Source organism: Desmodus rotundus, chromosome 1 (genome assembly GCF_022682495.2).
Source record: "Desmodus rotundus isolate HL8 chromosome 1, HLdesRot8A.1, whole genome shotgun sequence".
NCBI lineage: Eukaryota > Metazoa > Chordata > Mammalia > Chiroptera > Phyllostomidae > Desmodus > Desmodus rotundus.
Genome location: NC_071387.1, coordinates 20,145,355 through 20,170,760, shown reverse-complemented (window position 1 = coordinate 20,170,760; position 25,406 = coordinate 20,145,355). Strand labels below are relative to the sequence as shown.

The 25,406-nt window shown below is 42.1% G+C and overlaps 1 protein-coding gene, 1 long non-coding RNA gene and 1 other non-coding gene across 4 annotated transcripts in view; 1 reads left to right on the top strand and 2 right to left on the bottom strand.

Moving 5' to 3' along the window:
* The first annotated feature begins 10,103 nt into the window (after positions 1–10,103).
* On the top strand, positions 10,104–25,055 carry LOC123479707 (uncharacterized). Of its 2 annotated transcripts, XR_006655418.2 has the most exons (5): positions 10,104–10,211; positions 13,644–13,706; positions 20,456–20,609; positions 22,206–22,453; positions 24,704–25,055. It is a non-coding gene; the product is annotated as an uncharacterized lncRNA (long non-coding RNA). The 2 variants fall into 2 exon arrangements; XR_008426541.1 differs by lacking the exons at positions 20,456–20,609; positions 22,206–22,453; positions 24,704–25,055 and adding an exon at positions 17,543–18,002.
* Positions 11,916–25,406, bottom strand: part of SVEP1 (sushi, von Willebrand factor type A, EGF and pentraxin domain containing 1) — a 161,439-nt gene continuing 147,948 nt past the window's right edge. The window contains exons 44-48 of the mRNA XM_024559943.4: positions 24,291–24,461; positions 22,663–22,758; positions 20,580–20,675; positions 18,388–18,481; positions 11,916–12,926 (exon numbers count right to left, since the gene is read on the bottom strand). Of these exons, the coding sequence (XP_024415711.3) occupies positions 12,905–12,926; positions 18,388–18,481; positions 20,580–20,675; positions 22,663–22,758; positions 24,291–24,461 (479 nt within the window). The 3' untranslated portion in view covers positions 11,916–12,904. The remainder of the gene's footprint in view (positions 12,927–18,387; positions 18,482–20,579; positions 20,676–22,662; positions 22,759–24,290; positions 24,462–25,406) is intronic.
* Positions 18,063–18,166, bottom strand: LOC112304637 (U6 spliceosomal RNA). Its single transcript, XR_002974769.1, has one exon. It is a non-coding gene; the product is annotated as a U6 spliceosomal RNA (small nuclear RNA).

Genomic DNA, 25,406 nt, shown 5'->3' with positions numbered 1-25,406 from the left:
GAATTCGCTGCCTCTCCTTTGTATGCATTAGATAACATATTGTATAAAGTGTGACTGTGTCTTCTACGCCACAGACCAGGCAGGTTTTTGTAGCGACTATCTGTCAGTTGCCTCCCTGCATTCATAAGGAAGTGGAGGAACACTTTCCATTAAAAATATACTGACTTTTCTATGGGCAAATCTACACTCCTCTCCATTGTATAGCAGCTGTGCTGCTGGAGTGGGATTGGCATAACCCTAAATCCAGAGTTCGACCTGATGACCTCAACCCAACCGGCAACCTCATCTTCAGGCTAGAAAGCAGGAAAGCCAGAGAAAGCAATTCCTAGCACTTGGGACGGGGTTACTAAAATGTTCTCTTTCTCTTCCCCAGGGTAGAAACTAGAAGATGCTGGCTAGTAGCTATGATAGAAAACACACGGGAATCCAATCTTTGTTCCAGGCCAGTATTTCAGAAAGCAGTGAGGAGACCTAGGGGAAATCTGGGTTTGGGGTAATACCTTGATCTACAGGATTGAGTATTGCCAGAAACTCAGTCTAAGCCTGGCGCTGTCATTTCCATCGCCAGGAAATTCCTTTATAGTTTCAATTGGGTGAAGTTGGCATTTTTGATACTTACCTGGAAACCATGCAGATACAATATTATTGAAGTTCCTCTACTTGGGTCTAATTGCAGGAACTATGACTTCCCATCATTACTGGTGTTTAAAAATTTGTGGACAAGGTCCACAAATAGTAGAGCCAAATCTAACTTCAGGATGAAGGGAGTTAGTTTCTGGCCTCCAAAATGCCCAGGCTCAAAATACTCACTCATCCTCTGAAATACCCACTTCCTAACTGGCATTCCAGTGACCTAAATTTGCTTCCAAGCCTCCCTAACTGCCTGATGTTTATCAAGAGAAACCACGGAAGGAAATTGAGGCTTGGACTCAGAAATGTTATTTTTCTACTTCATGGTACGAGAGAGGCACTAAACTTGGAAAAAACAATTGGTTTCAAATCTGAGTTTTGCTATTGCATGAGATCTTGAGCAAATTATTGCTTGTCTAAGCTCCTGTTTCCTAATCTGGGAAACAGGGGTCGTGCTCACCTCATAGGGATACAGTGAGAATTAACAGACACGAAGACGTCTAGTCAAGGGTGTACAATTTCCAGCCTGAGGCAGCAAAGGCATGCACGCATTCCGTTCTGATTTTCCAAGTTCATATTTCAGAAGGGGCTTTCTTACCTCACAGAGAATAGAAAGCAAACAGCAATTCAATGTGCCCCCAGGTTGCAACCTCATTGTCCACAAGCCTGGGAGGGCACGTCTGTCGGGCCATACCACAGTGCTGGCCAACATTTACAAACTGGAATATTTTAGGGATAAACAAAACCTCTTACTCATCTTGAAAACAGTTGTGAGATCTGGCAACATGGAGCCTGGAGTCTGGTGTTGCATGATTACTGTCAGGTGGAGAGCGAGTGGCTCCCCTCCGGGGGCGACATGCTCTGTCCAGTTGACCCCTCCCCCACCTCCTCCTTATTACTTCGAGAACTCAAGGTGGAGTGGCAAGATGCCATTTTTGTTGTGGCTGTGTAGCTATTTTCCTAATGCTAAGATAACAGGCATCTGAAGTATTTCTAACGCGGTTGTCCACCGTCTGCTGTGCTCTCTTTTCTTTCCCTCTGTGGTGCTGTCCTGATTTACACGGCCTGCCTGGCTTCCACTGGCGTTTGAGTTTGAGCCCCTGGATTTTGATGCTTCTGCCACCACAGCCAGGGATTTTATTGGTACTACATATTGCAGATTTATCATTCCCTTCTCCTTTTTCTTTTCTCTCCTTTTCATCCAGGAAGGACAGATGGATGCTGACACGTATTAAACATCTTCCAAGCCCCCAGCTGAGAACCACTGTGAAGAAGAGTGGGCTTGGTTCTAGGCATGCCTTTCACTTAGGTTAACTTATAAGTACCCAGTTAGCTAAGGCAATTGTATCCCCTGTACCGATGAGACGATCGAGGTGCAACAAGTTTGGCTAACTTATCCTGGCTAGAATTCATTTAGAACTCAGGTCTGGGTCACCTGTCACATAGCAAGGAACGCAGGATCAGCTAAAACATGCAAGTCTCTTAGAAAAGCCATTAAGCACTGGGTGAACTGAATTCAGAGTAATTTCCTCTTTTCTCTCCACCAAGGAGACGCCCAGCATTTCTACCCTCCTTTTCCCTAAAAATTTAACTCCTCTTGAACCTCACTGCATTTGGAAAGAACGCACCACAGAATTCGCTCTGACACAGCTACTGTCTGACAGACAGACTCCTGCCCTGTCCCTGGGTCCCCGGAAGCGGAGCAAGGCTTCATCGCTGATAGACTCTTGCAAGAAACTCACAGCTAAGCAGCTTGCTCAGCCCAAGGGCAGGGAGGGTACAAGGCGACAGCTCACAGTGGCCTGTTTATTCCTAAATAGAATTAAGCACTATTAATATCCAGAAAACAGCCACGTTCACAAACATGAACGTCTTTTTTATATTTTGCAGAGAGAGAGAGAGCGCGCTTAGTCAGTAAGCAGGGCAAATGTCTACTCCTGGAGTAGAGCCCTGGCCGAGTATTTTCTAGAGAGGAACAATCCAGCCGTCCCCTGTTCACTGGACTGCCTTCTTTATTTCCCTGACGTGCACGCACATGCATTTTCTTAGACTGACTTCTGATCTCACCATTGGATTTACGGAGCTCCAGAACAATCTGGGTGGAGTCTCTTTTGGAGATGTCAAGGTTGAGTGTTTTGGTTTTTTTTTTAATTAATTCAGGGGTGGAATCCTGAGAGTGGGTTGGGAATTTTAAACATGGAAAAAAATCAACAAGAAAAAAACAGAGAGTGGGAGGAAAAGCAGCAAAGAGAGAAAAGATGAAAAGAAAGCTGGTGAGAGGACAAGGGACAAGGAAAGCACAAAAGAGGGTAAAGTGAAAACATTTTACAAAACTAAGAAATAAATAAATCATTCATATATTTACTTATAAAACACCTCAGAACTTAGAGATACACAGACATATTAAGTACCACAGAAATAGATAGAGAACCATTTCATACAAAACTCAGATCATTATCAGTCATATCCTAAGGAAGAAAGTCAGTTTATTCTCTCTGACCCAGCTCCCTGGTGGGGTCTTGTGTGTGTGTGCGCAGGTGTCTGCTTTAGTTTCATGCCGCGATGTAGTCGGTCAAGGGTACACATGGGAGAACAATGAGAGGGGCTGCTCTAATGTGCTTGGGTGAAGGAAGAAAATTGCATCCACTGCTAGAGTCTCGATACTCAGTATGCTCCGCAGACTATCAGCATCACTGAGAACTTTGTAAGAAAGAAGGGGACGGAGGGAGAAAGCAGGGAAGGAGGGAGGCAGTATAGGGAACTAGTCCTCATGGCAATGGCGAATGTAGTTCAGCCCTGGTTTGGAAATCTGACAGGCACAAGGCAACACACAGAAGCCAGGCCCACAGATCAGCTTTCCTGTGGGGAACCAGGCTTGCATTGTACGTAGGATGCTTTGAGGCTTGCTTTTGCTAAAACCCCCTCACCCTGAATTAAGGCAGCAAATGTTTAACACAAATCTTTGAAGTAACTCCTAAAGTCTGTGCTAAACTTCCCAAGGACAGAGTGTAACCAGTTTGACCACTTTTCTCCTTGTGTTTGCAACATCCTTTTCTTTGTTATCTGTAAGAAGTAATCACCTAAAGCAAACCTTTGCATAATAAATGAGGACCCTCCTTGATGTAAGGCACCAGCAAAAGCAATAAAAGCCTGTCCAGGCAAGGGTCGGGGTGCTCTCTCACTCAGAGAGTGGCCATGCCGTCCCTTTTCTCCACAGGACTTCTGCAGTCTGTGTGAATTCACACCACCACGGACACTGCTGGTCAGAGTCCGCATCAAGGGACAGAGTAAGGGAGGAAGGAAGAGAGGAAGGAAGGAAGGAAGAAAAAGAAAGAGACAAGATATAGACAACAGTATGGTGGTTACCAGAAGAGAAGAGGGGTGGGGACAGGTAGAAGAGAGTAAAGGGGGGATAAATAGTGATGGATGGAGACTTAACTTTGGGTGCTGAGAACACAATACAATATACAGATGATGTATTATAGAATTGTACACCTGAAACTTACATAATTTTATTAATCAATGTCATACCAATAAATTTAATAAAAGGAAAGAAAGAAAGAGAGAGAGAGAGAGAGAGAGAGAGAGAGAGAGAGAGAGAGAGAAAGAAAGAAAGAAAGAAAGAAAGAGAAAGAAAGAAAGAAAGAAAAGGGAGGAAGGAAGGGAGGAAGGAGGAAGGGAGGGAGGGAGGGAGGGAGAAAAGCTACAGGAACAACAGCACAGCAGAATAATAAATGAAAGGAGGAGGCTGAGAAGGAACTTGTATGCCAGGAGGATAATGGATTTGTAAGTAGGACTTTCATTATGTGCACGAGAAGGTGAACTGAATTGTCTATAATCCTCCAAGACCTTGCTATTCAAGGTCACATAAACTTTGTCATCACCCGGGAGCTTGATAGAAATGCAGCACTTTGGGCTCCACCCCAGATCCACTGAATAGGAATCTGTATTACAAGATTCCCAGGTGATTCTTTTTTTTAAAAAAAAAAAGTATTTTATTGATTATGCTATTACAGTTGTCCCAATTTTCCCCCTTTGCTCCCATCTACCTGGTCGGTACTCCCACCCCTTCTAGCAATCCCTCACCCTTATTCATATGTCCATGGGTCGTGCACATAAGTTCTATGGCTTCTCCATTTCCTATACTATTCTTGACATCTCCCTGTGTATTTTGTATCTACCAATTATGCTTCTTAATCCTTGTACCTTTGCCCCCACTCTACTTTCTCCCCCTCCCAGCTGATAACCCTCCAAATGATCTCCGTATCTATGTTTCTGGTCCTGTTCTGGTTGTTTGCTTAGTTTATATTTTTAGATTCAGTTGTTCAGAGTTGTGAATTTGTTGCCCTTTTAATGTTCATTGTTTTGATCTTCTTTTTTCTTAAGTAAGTCTCTTTAATATTTAATATAATAAGAGTTTGGTGATAATGAACTCCTTTAGCTTTACTCTGTCTGGGAAGCACTTTATCTGCCCTTCAATTCTAAATGATAGCTTTGCTGGATAGAGTAATCTAAGTTGCAGGTCCTTGCTTTTCATCACTTTGAATACTTCTTTCCAGCCCCTTCTTGCCTGCAAAGTTTCTTTTGAGAAATCAGCTACAGCCTTAAGGGAACTCCTTTGTAAGGAACTCTCTTCTTTTCTCTTGCTGCTTTTAAGATTCTCTCTTTATCTTTAACCTTTGGCATTTTAATTATGATGTGCCTTGGTGTGGTCCTCTTGGAGTCCAACTTGTTTGGGACTCTCTGTTTCCTGGACTTGAATGTCTATTTCCTTCATCACATTAGAGAAGTTTTCTTTCATTATATTTTCAAATAAATTTTCAATTTCTTGTTCTTCCTCTTCTCCTTCTGGTACCCCTATGATTTAGATGTTGGTATGTTTAAAGTTGTTCCAGGGATTCCTAAGTCTCATTTTTTAAAAAATTATTTTTTTCTTCCTGCTGTTCAGATTGAATGCTTTATCCTTCCTTGTGTTACAAATTGTTGATTTGATTCTCAGCTTCATCCTCTCCACTGTGGAAGCCCTGTAGATTTTTTTAATTTCACTTAGTGCAACCTTCATGTCTTCCCTTATGTCGTTGCCGTACTCAATGAGTTCTTTGAGCATCCTGATCACCAGTGTTTTGAACTGCGCATCTGATAGGTTGGTTATCTCTGTCTCATTTAGTTATTTTTCTGGGGTTTTATTCTGTTCTTTCATTTGGGCCATGTTTCTTTGTCTCGTCAATTTGGCAGCCTCCCTGTGTTTGTTTCTATGTATTAGGTAGAGCTGCTTTGACTCCCTGTCTTAGAAAAGTCACTTGTAATTTGCATGGGGCGGAACCTTAGGTAATTGCAGGGGCAGGGCAACCTGCTTCATCGCTTTTTGGCTGTACGTTGGGGGAGGGCTGGGAGAGGGGATAATGCTGCTGCCTGGCTTCTGGAGGTATGTCCAGCACTTGTCCCATTACCAGTAACTTCACCTACTTCCTGAATGTGACTGGCACCCTCCCAGCTGTTGCCCTCCCAGGTGATTCTTATGTGCCTTGATGTGTGAGAAGCACTGCTCTAGATATATGTTTCTGTCAGGGAGCTGTGAGTGGAACAGAGTACCCAGTGCATGAGTATCAGCGTTGCTTGGGAACGGTGAGAAGTGCAAATTCTCAGGCCCCACCCTGGACCTACTGAATCAGAATCTCTGAGGGTGGGGCCCAGATGCATATGTTTTAATAAACCCTTCCATGTGATTGTGCTGATGCTCAAGTTTGAAAGCCACTTGGGCTAGAAGTTGTCGGGAGGAAATAAATGTTTAAATAGTGAGGAGAGGAGAGAAGGGAAGATTTAGATTAGGTTTTTCTCCACTGTGTTAGGGAAACTCTAGGCAGGGACATCGTGAAGGTCTGGGCATGGAATTCTCCCACTTTTAGACACAGCAAAGGGACCAGACAGCTAGACTAAGAGGCATCCTCACCTCCTACTACTAAGTCCATTAAGTTTTGATTTTATCACCTTTATTTGAGAGAAAATTATTAATTTCTTTTGCATCATGTATGCTTTTTCTCAAGAGGGAGTGTAGTCAACACGTTCATTGGCTTGGGGAGGAGAACACATCCCCAAGTCAATGTCATGTCATTTTACTCTAAAGAAGAGATGATACATTAGTCCAACCAGATCCCCAAATGGAGAAGAAATTTAAGGGATTACGGATGAGGAAATCCAGCCCCTGGTTGCCTGAGGATGCCAAGGGCACAGTGAGGGGCATGCTTTGACCCTTTCCACGTACCCTCCACTCTTTGATGTAGATGACAGACTCTTCCTTGATCTTAAACAAACTCATATACCAGTGGACCTTTGCACTCCATTTTCCAACCACATTGCTGTACCTACAAAGCCAGCTCTCTCTGGGTGATAATAGTGATGTCCAGTATATTCTCATATGCCGTTATGACAACCCAGAAAGGTTACCAACAGGACGATAGCTGTCCAGTGTTGCAATTTATCTGCTCTTCTTGAGACTGCAGCTGCAAAGAATCTAAACTGAGTAAAGAGGTACCTGCACTCCCTGGAGGAATGGCTGGTGGCAGTGGCCAAGCTTCCGTTCTTCACTCTCTTCCTAATTGTGTCACTTAGGCACATCCCTCGCCCCTGAGCTCCATTTCTAAAGCCAGAAATCAAGAGAGTTGCTGGCTCCTAAAACTCTTAACTTTCCCTTCGGGCAACAACAACCTTGCAGAGAGTTGAGCTGTCAAGACTAATTGCAATTGTTACTGTAGAAGCTGATTTGGGGAAAGGAACATTTCCTGGAGAGAGAAAAATGAAGATGAAAGCACAGCAGCAAAAAAAAAAAAGAAAAGAAAAGAAAAATTATCTTATTATCAATAATCAGAAGACAAAGTCAGGGTTTAGGGGTGTAGTCCAGATATGCTGCCAAAAAGACAGGCCCTCCAGGGTACGTTCACCACGTGAATCACCAAGGAACTTGATGACAAGGCTGATAATGGGTGGGGTAGGTAGTTTAAGTGTGTGAAAGGGAAGAGCTCTTTTGTAAGAGCCATTTTAGGGAGAAATGAGCTGGATTTTGCCAATTTCTTTCTCCCATATTTCCACTACCCTATTAGAAAAACCAAACCTAATTGGGAGGAGGGCCAGGATCCACAGAGGCAACCTGGATCCTGACTCATCCAAGCTAGAACAATGGTGCTCAGGGAAAAGCCTTTCCCAAAGCAAAGTTCAGGGTTTCAAAGAACTCATGTTTTTCATTTATCCCAATGTTTATTTTTTTATTAGAAATAGCATGGTTTAGAGAACACAGAGACTCAAGAAGGCATTTTGCAGATCTAGAAAACACCTCTAGAACCCAGGAGTCAAGTTTGTAAATTATGTGTCAGCAGGTGAAATTAGGAGAGAAACCAGGCAGAACTGTTTGAGATGGTTGATAAATTTTTAACTACAAGTGAGGGAACAAGGAACAACAGGAATATGGAGAGTTAAACATCCCATTCTTGTTTGTTCTGTGCACACTTCTCTCCTGGTTGTCTTGGTTCTAGATCTTCAACTTATAGGGACTGTATTGAAAGTGTATTAAAATATAAAGCATGTTAAATATACATAGTCTGAAGCAGAACTTCTAGTTTGCCTCACCTTGGGGAAAGTTCTGGGCTAGGGCTTAGAAGGGGGTTTCTGATGGTAGACCAGAAGTTCAGCTAGACCTGTAGAGCTCAGCTGGATGAGGAGCTCATCTAGACCCGGCCACAGAGATTAGGGGGAAGGATGACTGTGACTTGCAGAGATTTGTCCTTCAGTTTATTACACAACTAGCAAAACAGTATGAGTATAAGGATATGCCTGAGATCCAGGATGCAAATGAGTGGGTGTGCCTTCCTGCTGCCTCTCTTGTTTCCCTGGGTGGGCTCATCATAGTTTCATCATCTTGGCCACCTGCGCAGTGAGGGATCCAGCCGAGCTCAGTGCCTGCTCCACCTCTTACTCTAATGGGAGACACCTGAGCACTCGAGAGCCTACTCTAGTAGTGTGTTTTTACCACAACATGTTACAGGATCCTGGGTTTCATTCCGTATTTTGGGTCTACTTAAGGTCCAAGTGTAGCAAGCTGGTCAATGGTTTATGATCAAGGTCATGAACTATTTTGATAGGGATAAAAAGGTGTGCATGTGTGTGCGTGAGAGAGCTTTGGGATATATCTAACCCATTGCTGCTCTTCCTGAACCTCAGTACATTACACACACAGTATATTCACTCTGCAGTTGACTGTCCATATTGGTTTGCCTGTTCTACTCCTTGGCATTATTGACTGGAATGAATCTTGAATGAGGAAGGGCACAGCTCACTTTCGCTGTGTTTTATATAAGGTGATCTTTGGGTGGATATGGGAAAGGGGGGGATAGAGTAAAGTCAGCAGCATCTGAGAACTCAAGAACACATAGCAGAAAGAAAAGTGTGGGGGTGGCGTTACGATGGCGGGGATGGGTGAGAACTGGGGGTAGAGGAGAGTGACAAGGGTAAAGGGAACGCCTTGTGTAAAGGCCTCAGGATGAGAGTGTGGATATTCAGAGAACTGAAAGACATTCGTCACGAGCTCCTCTCAGTGTTGCAATTATGACTTATGGAACAATTTTGGGCTGTCCTTTAAACATAGCCTGAAGTTATTTGGTGGGACTCTTAAAAAAAAAAAAACAACAAAGCTTCCTTGTGAGTAGAAACATTTTCTTTTGCAAATGTCAGAAACATAGGCTGTAATAATAACCATAGCCATAAAGCTTACTTGGGGTTCAAAAATGCCAGCCACATTCTTGCGAGGGTTCGCCCTCCAGAACGTGTGCTGTGGCTGATTACTCTGGACCCTAGCCTTGGGATTCAGGTGTTGGGAAAGTAATTTGTAGATCTTATAGGTTCTGCTACTTTGCAACTCAATTTTCTTAAATATAAAGCAAGAGCTTTGCAGAATTAGTGGAGATGGTTCGGGGAAGGGCTGAGCAGAGAAGGGACACCAATGTTCATACAGCCATTGGTCTCTGTTAGGCATCCACAAAGCTTTCAATTCTCACAACTTTATGAGGCAATGTAGGAGAAAATACACTTTCAATTACAAAGCAGAATACAAACTACAAGGTGTGCAAAAAAGAGCTTGGGACTATTTCCCCTTTGACTATATAGTCTGTAGATTCTCAATAAAAAAATCCAGAGTCTTCAAAAGAACATAGTATACTTGAGAAATGCACGCAGGTAGTTTTTGCTACGTTTTGTGGGACCGTCGCCTAAATCCATTCTTTCAGGCTTTCCTAGTTTGTCAGTTTGCACTCTGTTCCACTGGCTGATTACACACACTTTTAACTTGTGAAAGCATAAACTAGCTGGAACGCTCTGCTGGGAAAGTGAGAAGACCAGTGGACCTAATGAAAGGAGGAACCTTCGTGATTCAGAAGGGCGAGGATCGGGTGGGTAATTAGACAGGTCAGGGCGTAGGAGGGTGGAGCCAACACCCCAGAAATGGTTTCTGTGAGGAGAGGGTGGTGTGATCAGCATTTCCTTCGAAGAGAAGCGGACTGCAGTCACCTACAGATGCCCACACAGCCTAGATCTCTGTGAGTCTCTTTAAAGTAACTTGGTTTCTTTTACAAAACTTAATAGCCCAGAAGTATCCTGCCGAAGATCCTGCATATTAAATGGCTTTGCCTGCTGACTTTGGCAGCTGGGACCATGGAGCAGCAGTACCAACCAAAGACAGGCAGCCCTGACACTACGGTCACAGCTTTTCATTATTTTCAAAACGGTCCTTTCTTTCAGGTTCCATCCAAGTCTACACTCTGGGTCCAGGCTACCTTGAGTGGCTGGTTGTTAAGATAATTAGGGGAAATAAAGATCTGAAGGTGTTACTGCCTTAAGGTCAGAGTTAGGAGGAAATCGTGAGTAAGCGGCGCTAATCCCTAAAATAAACCACACTGTATTGCTGCTCCTATGTTGGTTGTTAAGGAAGCAGAAGAAATTAATTCTGATGGAACTTGGCTAGTAAGTTTCAGATATTGTAATGTCCATCTTTTATGTTCACCTGCAGCAAAAAGTGCAAGGATATACTGTAAAAACACACTGATAGTTTCGGTCATTTGTTAAGTTTCTTAATTTGATCATCCTGTGTACACGAGTGGCTCACACTTTATTGATACTTCCTCTTGGCCACAGCTTCTGTTTTTACATTGAACTAATATTCATTCATCTTGACTGGTATCTTCTCTAAAGATTCCTGGAGGAGTCTTTAAGCAAAATTGCATAGAGGCAAGATCTTTAAACACACTATACATGTTAACGCATATGCCAGATTAATTAGGGGAAACAGAAAGATGACATGTGCATCAAATTTCTATTCAGACTGTATATGCATGCTCTAGGCAGTTGGGAGTCCACTAGAAACACGTTATAAACTGTTTTCATTGCTTCTTGGCAATATACCATTTTCCACTGAACATTATGCTATAATGATTTTTCAAATTATTAAAACTCTTTGTATATGTGATATTTAATGGCTTCACAGTATCTAATTCTATAAATATACCATGAATTCCATAACCAGTTCCAGGATTTTAAGTCATGGAAGTTGTTACAGATGTTTAATATTAAAAATGTATGATGATTTTCTTGTGTGCATAAATATGTTCCTGTAAATCAGATTTTTTAAAAAATGGGGTTGTTTCCCAGGAAAGCATTATGGAAGCAAAAGGTATGCAAATATATTTTGTAAAGTTTTTGATACATATTGACCCTTGTTTTGAAGAAAGGTTGCATGAGTTTACATTTCCTACAGAAGTTCAAAACCATGATTTCATCCAATAGCCAACTTCCTATTATCACTAACCCAAACACTGGCCCTAAGACCTTTGCCAATTTGGTAGGCCAAAATTTACATCGTTTTATTCTGCATTTTGTTTGTGAGTGTGAGACTGCTCATTTTCTCTCTGTGCTCTTTAGTGAGTTGCTTGTTCGTGTCTCTGCCCAAAACATTTTCTTATGGTTATCAATTAAATCATACTATTCTAAAATGGTATTTTAGAATATTATTTTGTTTTTACTTGGCTTTAATATTCAGTTTATGTTCACTCTTGACTTGTTAGAGAAGTTTCCACATTTTTGTAGTCAAATATATGTGTTTCTTTTGTGGGTCTTTAACATTTTATAATTATTTAAATTTTTTGAAATGTATTGATTTTAGAGAGGGGGGATGGGGGGAGAGAGAGAGAGACATTGGTTTGTTGTTCCAATTATTTATTCATTCATTGGTTGATCCTTGATTCCTGTATGTGCCCTGACCGGAGATCGAACCTGCAACCTTGGCATATCGGGACTGAGTGGAAGCTTAGTTCTTCTTTGGGTAGCTTCAATTCTTTTTGGCAAGTGGACCAGGAGCTGAGTTCTAGGGACTTGTCCCATTTGCCCTTTACCCTCCCTTTTCCTGTCCTCCTATTTGCCTTTCTCCCAAAGCAGTGAGTTGCGGGATTATGACCCAGAAAGAACCCTGTTAATCTTCCAGTTCTAGCATTTTTTTATTCCAGATGTGAGAAGGATGGGGAAGGCTTTGTTTTGTGAGCCATGTTGTTATGTTTCCCCCCATCCATTCAGTTGGTGCCTGTGGCTTTCTAAACGTTGGGAAAGGAATCAGCCAGGCTAACCTCAGCCCCAGGCCAGCATTCCATGGGGAGGGTAGGAGGCCCGGCAGTTATTCTCTGATTAAACCAAAGGAAACCTTCCTTGTCACATATATTGTAGAGAAGATGGAACTAGAATGAAGGCATCTTTTTTTATTGTAACTTCTTGGTACACTACATGTGACCCTGTATTATGCCAGAAGCGTGGGTGGAAATCACTAATCCTCCTTATCGTTCCGTGGCTACCTCACAAAATGGCACTATCCAGCAAAATATTATTTAGTAGCAAAATATATTTTAATTGAAACATCATATTAAGTAATTGAATAAAAATGTGTACCAGGAACTTTCCCAATAGACAGCAGAGTATGTACATTTTGTGAGAGAGGAGCAGCATCTATTTAACATATTTTTATATAGAAAATACAGGCATGTTTAAAAACAGGAACATAAGAAAGTATGTCACAAGGAATAACGAAGTATAACACAAAATAAAAAGGTAAACCCCAATCGATGAGCATACTAAACAAAACAACACCCAGCACCGTGTTGGAATTTCTTTGCGCAAGTTCCAGGATGCCCAGGACTCTCCCAGGAAGAGATGATCCTGCTTTCAGGAGAGCTGGTTGGTTGTGCAGTGGTTAGAACCCAGTCCTCCTTTTCCTGTGAATGAAAAACAAAGTGATTGGACAAAAAAGACTGAACTGAAGGGGTAACAGCCCTTTCGTGGCCTGATTAAAACAGGACTGAAAGTCTCAGCTCCCTGGGCGTTATCCCTAAAATAAACCTGGTGTTGTTTGTATGCATGGGAGTCATTTGCTGAGACAAACAAGGAGCATGAAGAACACACGCTAACTTATGAGAAGATCTGAGGATCAGCAGACCTGGGTTTCAGTCCCGGCTCTGTCACTGGTTTTCTTGTCTGATAAAGTGCTCATCTGTAAACTGAGGGGTTTGGGTGTCATGGACCCAAAGGTCTCCTACAGCATTACCAGTCTATAGTTTTTATTTAATGGTGTTTGTTTAGGGTCCATTTTCTGAAGAGGCACATTGAGATCAGGGGAAACACAATCTCTTCCTAAGGACTGAACTACTTGGGAACAACAACAGGTCAGTCTTACTCATCAGTGGAGAAAGTTACTGGTTGAGGGGTTTAATGAATGCTACAGGGCGTTTCTTCATGGGCTGTCACAGATGAGCAGAAATCACTCCATCTGACAACCAGCATTTACTGAGCGTTGATTTTTGTGCCTCTGCTAAGTACAAGGGACACAGTCTTTTAAGTCCTCAATCTCATGGGAGAGAAGAAAAGAAAAAATTACTTGTAAACATCTATTGTTTTGATTTCTCATAAAAAGCTTTCTTCTTCTCTCATTTCAGGGAATTATAGTCCACCTTTCTTTCCTCTGGAAATTGCCAGCCTCCTCTCCCCTTTACCCAAAGGTAAGGTTAAAAGTTTTGACAAAATGACTCTTCACGTTAGTACGACATAACCCAACCTGGGGCCGTAGCTGATTGATCCATGGTGGGCCCCTGAATCCCTCTGGACTAGTTGGCTCTTCTCCTGGGTTTTTGAACTGGGTCAGAGCACACTATTTCTGTGGACACTGTGGTATGACATGGAAAATGTGGGAGCTCCAAGGAGCTCTGTCACTCCATGTGAACTGGACAGCAGAGAAAGCCACTCTGCAGCGAGAGAGAGTGTGGAGCAGATGCTGGAGAGAGAAGGTGAGACAATAGGTGGAGAGGCTTCAGGTGGCTTTCAAGTCCTCGGTCTGATCCTCCTGATGCTCAGCCATCCCATGTATTTTTGTTCCATGCAAGGTCCCTCTACAGAGATAATACATTCCTTTCTCTGGTTTAGAGTTGCAATTAGCGAGTCCTAACTAATACAGGTCTTCTAGAAAAATGGGTCACAGTATAAAGGGGGCAGGGGTGGGGAGTTGTCCAGTCCTCTGGGTTAAAGTTGACCTTTCCTAGAATGTGGGATACACTTCTTGGCTTAATTTGCCACATTTTTTGGATTCCTTTATCAAACTTTTGCATAAAATATAATTTTGTTCTCTTTATTAGACAGTATTTTCACATAAGCTAATAATCACTCTTTCCCTTGTCCAGAAAGTCTCCTTTGGGAGTATTTTGATGTTTGGGAACCACACACACTCTGGGTTTCCTTTTCTTATCTGTTTGAAGGAGTTGAAATATAGAGTCTAAAATTATAAGAATGTTATAAACACTTCCTGTTCCCTTTTGAGTCACTGTCATTCTTATTTCTTTTATCTTTCCTTTTTTTCCTCTTTCTCCTTTTCTCTCATTTTACCCAGAAATTCATTCCAGTTTTTAAAAAAATTTTTTCAACTCTACTCTCAGGTAAAACTATCATCTTTATCTTGGCAGCTTCTAAATATACTGGTACAATCCAAATGTGCTCTTTGGGGGTCAGTTTATTTTCTGCTCTCTGCAGAGATGGCATGTGCTGAGGTGATAAGGGGAAATTCATTGGCACGAGGCAGTTTACTTTTGTTAATTAAGCTTGTATTTAAATAGATTTTTGTCTTGGTAAGTTGACTTTGACAATCCAATAAAATAAAAGGAAGTGAAAAACAAGAGGTGTTCTCAGTTAACTGGATTTCCCACTTTAAAAAATGAATGTGGAAGTAGCCCTTTGTTTTTAATGGTCCCATAGGATGGAAGTCAATGCACATTATGCAGCTCCAATGGATGTAATGCAATGATGTACGTTGAGTCTTAAAATAAAGCTGGTAACACTCCAACATTGCAATATTTGTGAGGGCAATATAATAATATTGAAAATACTTTATCCATGGTACAACATATCTGACATTTCCTGAGGTTTAGAAAAGTTTAAATCTTGAGAAGAGAAAAAGAGAAAAAGCTGGAGGCATCATGCTCCCTGATTTCAAACTATATGACAAAGCTATAGTAATCAAAACAGTATAGAACTGGCATAAAAGAAGACATGTGTATCAATGAAACAGACTAGAGAGCCCAGACATAAACCCATGCATGCACAGTCAATTAATTTGCAACAAAGGAACCAAGAATATATAATGGGGAAACAAAGGCAGCAAGTTCCTTGACATTGATCTTGGCAATGATTTTTTGGATTTGACACCAAAAGCTAAGGCAACACAAGCAGAAATCAATACGTGGGACTACATCAAACTAAAACGCTTCTGCACAGCAAAGGAAACCATCAACAAAATGAAAAGGCAACCTACTGAATGGGAGAACATGCTTGCAAATCATATATTCAATAAGGAGTTAATATCCAAAACATATAAAGAACTCATATAATTCAACAGCCAAAAACTGAAAAATCTGATTAAAAAATGGGCAGAAGACCTAAACAGACATTTTTCCAAAGAGGACATACAGATGAAAAGAAGCTCAAATTACTCATTATCATGAAAATGCAAATCAAACCACAATGAGATACCATCTCACACGTTCGAATGACTATTATCAAAAAGACAAGAAATCCCGAGTGTTGGCCAGGATGTGGAGAAAAGGGAACCCTTGTGCATTGTCGGTGTTACGGTGGAACGATGGGCCAGATGGGAAATAAAGGCAGGGCCCTCACCATGACAATCTAACAAAGAACTTAATACAGAAGGCTAAAAGCAAAAGATCACACGTTGACCCAGTAATCCCGAGCCTGGTCCGATAAGGCCAGGCGTCCTGAACAACAAGGGAAACTATGATAGTGCGGGAGGGTGGGGGGAGCCCTTGAAAGTCTGCATGTATCATCTCCACTAGCTGGGAAAAGGAAAACCTTGAGACTTTGTATTCATCCCAAGGCCTGGAAGGGAGGGCTGGGGGACTACAGTGCCCAAAGAAAAAAACCCGTAAGACAATTGTAGTTAACTGCTTCCTGTCACGTATACAAAACGAACAAATAGGTTCTGGAGCTAGATAAAGATTTCAGCTAATGGTCCCCCACCCATACCTACATTTAGATAGTCTTGTCTGCCCCAGAAAGCTAGCACCACCTTTACCCGCCAACCAAAATGCAACTTCTTTACCTGCACCCCACCAATTATATAAGTCCTCAGAACAAAGGACTCTCCTCTCTTGGCTCCGTGGCTCTCTTGCCACATGGCGGACCCTGGCCAGCAGGCCTCTGGCTTCTAGCCACCTGGCCCCGGGCCATATGGGTGCTGGCCACTCAGCCTCTGGCCACCCTACTTTTGCCACCCTTGCTCTAGCCTCCCTTGCTTTGCTTTCCTACTAGAACTCAGCATTCGTAAACCTTGCTTGCACATTAGTAGGCTGGCTGGCCTGTGATTCTTTACTGTGTTGGCGAGAAGAACCAAGTTTCTGGGAGTTTCTCCCATAACATCGGTGGGAATGTAAACTGGGGCAGCTACTGTGGAAAAGCAGTAGGAAGAGTCCTCAAAAAATTAAAATAGAACTACCATGTGAGTCAGCAATTCCACTTCTGGAATATTATTATTCAGCCATAAAAAGAAGAAAATATCGCCATTTTCAATAACAAGGATGGACCCTGAGGTTGTTATGCTAACTGGTATAAGTCAGACAGAAAAACAAATACCATATGATTTCACTTAAGTGTGGAATCTAAAAGAATCAAAACCAAAACTAAACTCATAGATACAGAGACCAGACTGGTGGTTCCGGGAGGTGAGAGTGGAGGGCTGGAGGGTTGGCGAAATGAATTAAGAAGGCGGAAGGTACAAATATCCTGCTGTAAAATCAGTGAGTCACAGGGATACAATGCACAGCCTGCGTTGTTAATAATATACTGTATATTTGAAAGTGGTTAAGAGAGTAAATCCTAAAAGTTCTCATCACAAGGAAAAATTAACTACGTATGGGAATAGATGTTAACTAGACTTGTTGCAGTGATCGCTTCTCAGTAGCATACAGATCAAACTGCTATGCTATACACTTGAAACTAATATAATTTATGTTAACCAATAATTAAAAAAAACAAAAAGCCTTAGCCCTGGCTGGTGTGGGTCAGTGGATTGAGCACCGTCCTCCAAACCAAAAAGTTGCAGGTTCGATTCCCAGTCAGACCTGGGGTTGCAGCCCAGGTTCCCCAGTTGGGGGCCTGAGAGAGGCAACCAATTGATGTATTTCTCACACACTGATGTTTCTCTCCTTCTCTTTCTCCTTCCCTTCTCCTTGCTCTAAAAAAAAAATAAATAAGTAAAATCTTTAAAAAACCCTTAAATTATTTTAAAAACTATTTTTCCTTTAACTTTTTTAAAAATGATTTTGTTTATTTTTAGGAAGATGGGGAAGAAGGAGAAAGAGAAGGAGAGAAACTTCAATGTGTGAGAGAAACATTGATCGGTTGCCTCTCACACATGCCCCAGATCGGAACCAGGCCTGCAACCCAAGCATATGCGCTGACTGGGAATTGAACCCGCAACCTTTTCTTTGTGGGACAATGACCAACCAAGTCATACCAGTCAGGGACCTTGGACTTATTTTTGTGATGATCTTTTCTCAACTGTATTTATCTAGTTAGAAATTAGAAACTGACAGAAAACATATTTACATAAATTTCCTTGTAGCAATCAAGTGCTGAATATATATACACACTACAAATATAAAACAAAATTTTTGACTTTGGAAATAAATAATTCTTATCATCAATTTCAATGCTATTTTTGTTGTAACTAGCAAGGCAAGTGAATGTCAGTAAAATATATCAAGTTTATTATTTATTTTACATCGTTGAATATAAAGAATACAATCTTCTATTCAAGAAGGCAGTTAATTTATTTCTTTAACCCTTTTTTGTGGAAACATATGGAACATTTCACGAATTTCTGTCATCCTTGTGTGGGGTGAAGCTAATCTGCTCTGTATCATTCCAATTTCAGTATCTGTGCTGCCGAAGTGAGCATGAGATTATTTCTGTTTCGAGATACTACTTTTATGTGTCAGTCCTTACCTAATATATCTTCGTGTTGGCTGCAGTTCAAATTTAGAGAGTGTATCTCAGAACGGGTATTTTTGGGTACCAAATGCTCACATGCACTAAAGATACCTTTGGGGTCTTGAACGACGTGACTTGAATTTCTATGTCTTTGTGTTGTAGAGAAACATTAGTTTGTGGCTGTCTTACCTGGAACAGTCGGGTCCCGTCCAAGCCAAGGGACAATGGCATCGGTTTGGTCTTACGCATTTTCCACCATTTAGGCAGGGAGCCTGGCAAACAGCTGGGATAAAAAGTTCATGCATGTATTTAATTAGTACTTAGCAATCCTGAAAGATGTCCATGAAAGCAAGTAAATAATATTTGACTCTGTTTTCTGCTCCAGCCACCAGCATTCCTCAGAGTCTGTTGGCATGGTGCATTTTGGCCACTTTGCTTGACCTGACGTCATTAGGTGGTCCCACCTCCCTTTTTCCTTCCATGCTGGTCAATTTTCATATTAAGTCCCAGGGTAAGTTCTAACTATGTACTGAAATCTTTGCTGATAGATTTCAATACAAGTCCAGTGACTTCTCCCTACTTTAGTATTTTTATTTATGCAATTTGACGTACTATTTTGAACAGTGACAGTAAATCTCAGTTCACTGTAAATCTCTTGAGGGAGCTAAGCACAAACTCTAGTGAATTGAGTCATTGCATCAGATGTCAACTCTTACGACAATAAATCAGGCACATGGGTTGTCTAAGATGACAGATGATTCAAAATCCGTTGTTTGTTAGGACACATATTTCATGATTTTTACTGGTTTTAATTGGAATTATGGAACCTGGAATACAGTTAAAAATTACCCACAGATGAAACCCTGAGTGAACACCCAAAGATTTACTAGAAAAGCATCTTTTTCACAAATCCAGAGCCTCATCACCAAATTCTTCATTTGCACAAATCTGTTTGTTGAAGAACCTAAGGATGCTTAAAACGGATAAAGACCAGACACCAACAAATTTAACATATCAAAGAATAAGGAGAACCCCTTATGGGAAGACAATAAAATGCCTGTTGAGAGAGAGCTGAAAATGAGAAACATTTCAGTCTCTATTTCCGCCTCATTGTAGTTTGGAAAGAAGGGTAAGCTTCCCCAGATGAACAGCTCATCTGTGGTGAGATATAGGTAGATGCCACTTCTTTAATCAGGAGTTCGTACAGTATGGGGAGAATGCCAACAGGCACCAGGCACTTGATAAGCACTGGGTTGAAAGGCAGAGGACAAGAAATAAAACATTAGTCTTTGCCCTGGGGAGCTCTCTTGGTGAGTTAAGGAAGACCAGGGCAACAGAATTAATGTATTTGTAGTACAATAAAAAGAAAATTACGAAACAAAGCAGGCTTAAAAATAGCAAAAATAAAACCCAATAATCTAAAACCAACTCTCCGTAAATTCTGCTTGCTAATATAAAAAAACATTACTCCCATTCAGAAGCATGACGATTTCATGGTGCCTGAGTATACTAACAAATTGGTTATTAATTTCACTTCCCTGTCTAAAAGTTTAACATCTTCCTCCGTCCCTATAACCTGGGAGTCCCCAGCGTTCCATTCTGAGCCACCGTCTTAGGCCATGTGTCTTCTGCAGCCTTATTTTTCCCCATGAAAGTTTTGTAATGATGACCTACGTCTCTCCATCTTCAGTCTAGATGTAGCCCCTGGGAACCTAAAGCACCATCCAGCAGCCTGTCAGACGTCCCCCTCGTTTATTTAAAGCCCCCTCAAAGCATGTCAATACTTAACTCCGTATCTAGACCTCAAACCTGCTCCTCTTGGGGTCTCTGTCTCAGTAATGGCACCATCATCCCTTCAGGGACCCAAACTAGAAGTACCAGGGTCCACCCCTCTGAGCCCTTTACTCTGACAATAAATCCTACAACCAAGTAGTGTTGATTCACCTCCTTGTTTTCAAATCTACCGTTTAGATTATCATTTCTCTTGCCAATTTCTCTCGATTACCTCTTGCCAATTCTGCTTTGATGACTTCCTTACTGGTTTCCCTATTGTAAGTCTAGCTTTCTGCCATTTTCCCACACTGCTGTCAAAATCATTTTCCTAAAAGGAAGTCTGATTACATGTTTTTCCTGCTTAAAACCCTTCAGTGGCTTCTGTTGCTCACAAGACATAATCCAGCATCTTGAATTTGGCACTCAAAAAAATTTTTTTTTCTAAACCTCTGCATAATGTTTTTCTCTGATTTCTGCAAAACAGAGCAGACAACATGAAGACGGCTGACAGCTCAGCCCGCTTGGATGCCCTTCTCTCCCACACGACCCTGAAAGGCGCCTCCATGGAGCCAAGTCACCAAGACGACAAAGCATGAGAGGAGGCCTACCTGTGTGACAGCGGGACCCTGTCCAGCCAGGTGGGCAGCTGCACTGATAAGGGGCCACGCAGCGACCACCGTTCAGACAGGGGAGAATGCATATGGCTAGAAAGGAGATCAGAAGAGATTTGATGAAAACACACACACTCAAATATGTTCATGTGCTCAAAAACTATTCTGCAGGAGGAGCATAAACTTTTAGGAGAGTCCTCCTGTACGTGTTCTGTTTATTAGTCAGTATCACCAGGAAAACACAATGAGGAAAGTAACTCTGGCCCCTTAGCCTGCTGTAATGACTAATGCCAAGTTCACTCTTTTGGAGAGGACACCCTGTAATCAATATCTGCTAAGTGCTTTGCTTTCCCTCCACAAAGTAAGCAGAATGTTCCCCATTTATTACAGTTTCAAGTTTCCATCACAGATTACATAAAACGCTCTAAGAGGGTTTGGCTGCCATGAGGCTCTCCTCTTGTTGTGAATTAAATGTGAGCCGGGGAGTCAGATGGGCTGTCCTGTGGGCTGTGGGCAACACATCAGCAGTGAGGGGAAGACTCACTCCTTATTTCCTTGGAGCTGAGGCCTGATGGTGATTGAATCAGGCCTCTCCTGCACCCTCCATGGGAAGCACTCCTCCTACTAGAAATTACTGAGCCCTTTAAAGAGGTGAGATTGTCTCTTGGCCTGTTACTCAAAGCGTGGTTCTCAAACCAAAAGCATTGGCATTGCCTAGAAGTTGGCTAGAAATGCAAAGTCTCAGGTCACGATCAGAGCCTGCATTTAACAATATCTCCCAGATGATCCGTGTGCACGTTAAAGCTTGGGGAGCCCTGGTCTAATCCGGGAGGGCAGGCACATGCTCAGCGAGCTAAGCACGGCCTGTTGTTAGAGTGCCCCAGAGTAAATGTCCCCAAGTCTTTGGATCCTGGCCATTACAGCAGGTTGAGTGTGGCAGCCCTAAGTGGGAAGGAATGATTGGGGTGAAGAGGAAGGAAAAATGTAATTTCTCTTCTTTCTTCTTCACCATGAGAATACTTGCTTTGGTGAGTTGTTAGTGGCCTGAATTTATTGCCATCTTATATTTTCCTTTCTAGATTAGTTAAAATAGTGACAACTTAAAGTAGTTTTAGAATCTCATAAAATGTCTGACCTTAGAAAAAACTGCTGTAGACAATGGCCACCACATTAATGGCTCAGTGTGATTTATGTGTGCCACTCCCAGAGAAATGTGAGATCATTTTATTCCCAATGCTGCTCCCACAGAAATGGGGAGTCATCTTATTCTCGGTGTATTTTTTAAAGTGTGGTTTATATCTGAAGGGCATTATACTAAGGTAAATAAACCACACAGAGAAAGACGATAAAATAAAATAAAATAAAGTGTGTTTTAGACATTTAAAAAACACTTAAAACAACTTATTCACAGTCTCCTGGAAGTTCAAACTGAAATGTATTATTACTATGAGAACCAAAATTCTATATTAATTTACATGTAATACATCAATTTATTAATTAATATGAATACCAATGCATATATTTATAATATTAATATTAAACAAATTAGTCTACCTTAATATATATTAACAATATATTCATATATTATTAATAATACATTAATATATATATTACTTTGTGCAGATATAGGAGTGCCAACTGTCCTTATTCCCTTAATTGGAAATAAGGAAAGAGAGTGAACGGCGAGCTGCGAAGTACAATGTTAGGCAACGCCATGAATTCACAGCTGTAGCAACGAGTGGCACAGTACATAAATGGACTTGAGATGAGGGAAGACCGAGGCTGGGAAAGCCTTTATTACAAGCTCCTTTCCAGGAAGACCCTGACAAATCTGTGCAGGAGGCACGAGGAGATGGCTTTGACGGATCTTGGTAAGAGTATTTCCATGGTCACTAATATTCTGGTATCTCCTGCAACTGACCGATATATTCAGATCAGCCCGAGCTGCTTGGCTGGCCTGCTAGGGGATAAGTAAATGAATTCCTGCCACCAGTAAAGCCAGTCCCTAGCAACTTGGAGTTGGCAGCTTCCAGGCAAATAAATGATCAGGACTCAAAGTAAGATTTGAGGACAGACTCACGTTCTTCACAGAGGCGCCCCATCCAGCCATCTGGACAGGAGCAGGCATTTGGGCGTTGGCAGATACCTCCATTCTGACATGGGAATCGACAGACAGCTGTAAAAGAGGCGGGATGGTCAGACCTCTAAGGAATTATGGAAGGGTGGTTGTCAGAAAATGGGATTGCTCAGTTATACTGCTTAAGCTTTAAGGAAGAGAAACAAAACTGAATCTCAGAGGTTGGTTGGGGGTGAACACCAGGGGCTCCGGAGGGCCACAACCAAGACTGGACCATTTTGAGATCGCAGCTATCAAGGGTTTAGCAATGTGGAGACTCAGGGCAGGAGGCGACAAGGCGGTTTATACAAAGAATAGTCCCTTTTGGTCTAGACCAGGGGGATGCCCCTTTAGAAGATCAGCAAACGCCCTTTCAAAGGCGGCCTGTGAGGGCCAGTACACTTAAAGAGCTCGTTGGTGCTGCCACTGCCTCCCGGTATCTTAAATTAGGAGAAGCAATGAGCAAACCACCACCACAGGACTTTCATTTCACTCACTTTAACTGAAACCTGGGTTAGTCCTTGAAGATGCCACCTCCTCAGCAGCCCTCTTAGGAGAAGGTTACACATTTCTAATATCCTATGTGCTGGTGATCTCTTATCTCACTGTTGCTTCCAGACCATTAATCTCCTTTCTCCCGCAGTAAGCCTTGCCACTCTTGAGGCTCATGCCGTCCATTCGTGGACTACCTTAGTTCTCCCTGCCCCCACAAGTCATTAAAGACTTCGGCGTTTTCACCCCAAATCCAAGTCTGACCATTGCCCATGAGGCCACGTGGACAGCCCATCCAACAGCTTGATTATTCTTTTAGTTCCCTGAATATGTCTGTCTTCTTCACCAGCATAGCTCCTGGCTTTCAGTAACTATTTGTAGAATGAATGGAACAGTTATTATGATTTGTAAAATAATTATTAGTAAAGTGTATGTTTTAGAAGGCCATATTAGAATGCCTCATTACCATCTCTTTCCATGTTGCAGAATTTTAAGCCTAGAACCTTTTTATTACCCCATGATTTTATTGAACGCACACACAGAAGTCATCCTTGGGTTTGAAAATTCCGTCCAGCCAATAGAGACAGCAGCGCTCTTGTGAACATGGAGTGTTGGTCGCCAACCCGAGCATAGCCGGCAACCATGGGGGTAGGGCGCTGCTTCCCTGGGGCCACCCGGTGCCTCTCGTTTTACACTCTACTCGTTGGCAGGCTGCTCCATCCCCTACGGGCCTGGGGCCTGCCTAAGATGCAGGGGTAGAACTGAAATCTGTGCTAAAACATCTGAGTGTCCAGGAGGTGCCCTCATGGCCCAGACACGACACAGTTCCCCTTGGCAGCTGAGAATATTCCAGACATTCAGAGAGAAGACTTGTCTGAGGAGCCATGACTGGCTCAGGAAGGGGCTGTGTGCCGGGCCAGAGTTCTATGTACAAGCTTTCAAAACCCGAACCCACCAAGTTAAGGAAAATGACACAGATGTTAAAATTTAAAGGCAAGGAAAACTGAAATAGCGTGCATAGCAGTGGTTGTCCACACCAGACTTCCCTATGCCTTTCCCCACGGCTTCACTAAGGAATAACCATTCAGATGTTTCCTTACCTCTGCACACAGGAGGCGACGTCCAGTTTCCACTCTCCAGGCAAACGCTCCTGAAGGAACCCTCCAGCATGTACCCACTGTAACACGAGTAGGTGATCACGTCCCCGTACTGATAACGGAAGCCTCGGGCAATCGCGTTTTGTACGTGACTTGGTGGACCGCAGGAGATTTCTATAGGAAAACAAAGAAACAAACAAAACAATTATGCCTGTGCTACTAACCCAGTCAGTGGATGTAAAAGAACGCAGTCCCATCTCTAAGACCGAATGAATTTAAAGGGCACACAAATAAAATATGTAAAGGCAATCTTTTCACCTATAAATATCTAAAAGATACTAGGAACTAAAAACATAAATTGCTGGTGTCTAGAAAAATTCGATGTGTGAGATCAAACTTTTTTTTGTCTGTTTCAGAGGTTGAAGCTGAGCTGTTTTATACTCAAGGCACCTGTAGGAGACCAAGAATAAGCTCTTGTAATTTACCAACGATGTGGCTGCCACATAACTGCGATGCTGGTCGCTTATTAAGTTAGAAGAAGAGAAGCGTGAGGACTACTTGCCGTCCCTTGTTTTAGAACAAAAATCATTAACTACGGTCCTGTATACTCCGTCAGGGCTGTCTTATCAGTGCCCACAAGAGCACCAGACGTGCAGGAGATGCTCGATCAATACTTGAAAAATGAGCAAATGAGTGAACATTGTCTCCAGCCTACAGATACTGAGTTTACACTCCTTGATGAGGTTTATAACATTCAAGGCTTCATATTAGCTTCCTCGTTTCAAGGCTGTAAAGCAGTGACTCTCTGCTTTTGGAATGTGTTAGATTGAATGATAATCCTATCTTTTAAATGCAGCATGTATGGTATATTTCAATAAAAAATGTTTATAACTGATTTTGCTTTGAGAATTTTATGAGAGGCCTTGAGATAACTAGAGCTACTCTGGGGTGGCTCACAAGACCAGGACTGGATGAGGATCAGGACTCACATCACTATTCAGTCTGCATAAGTCTAACCCAAATGAATCTTCACGAACTGGCTCCTGAAGGTCACTTCATGGTCACGATGCTATTCGAAACTTTTCAGAGAGGATGATCAGTTTGTACCATCTTTTTAAA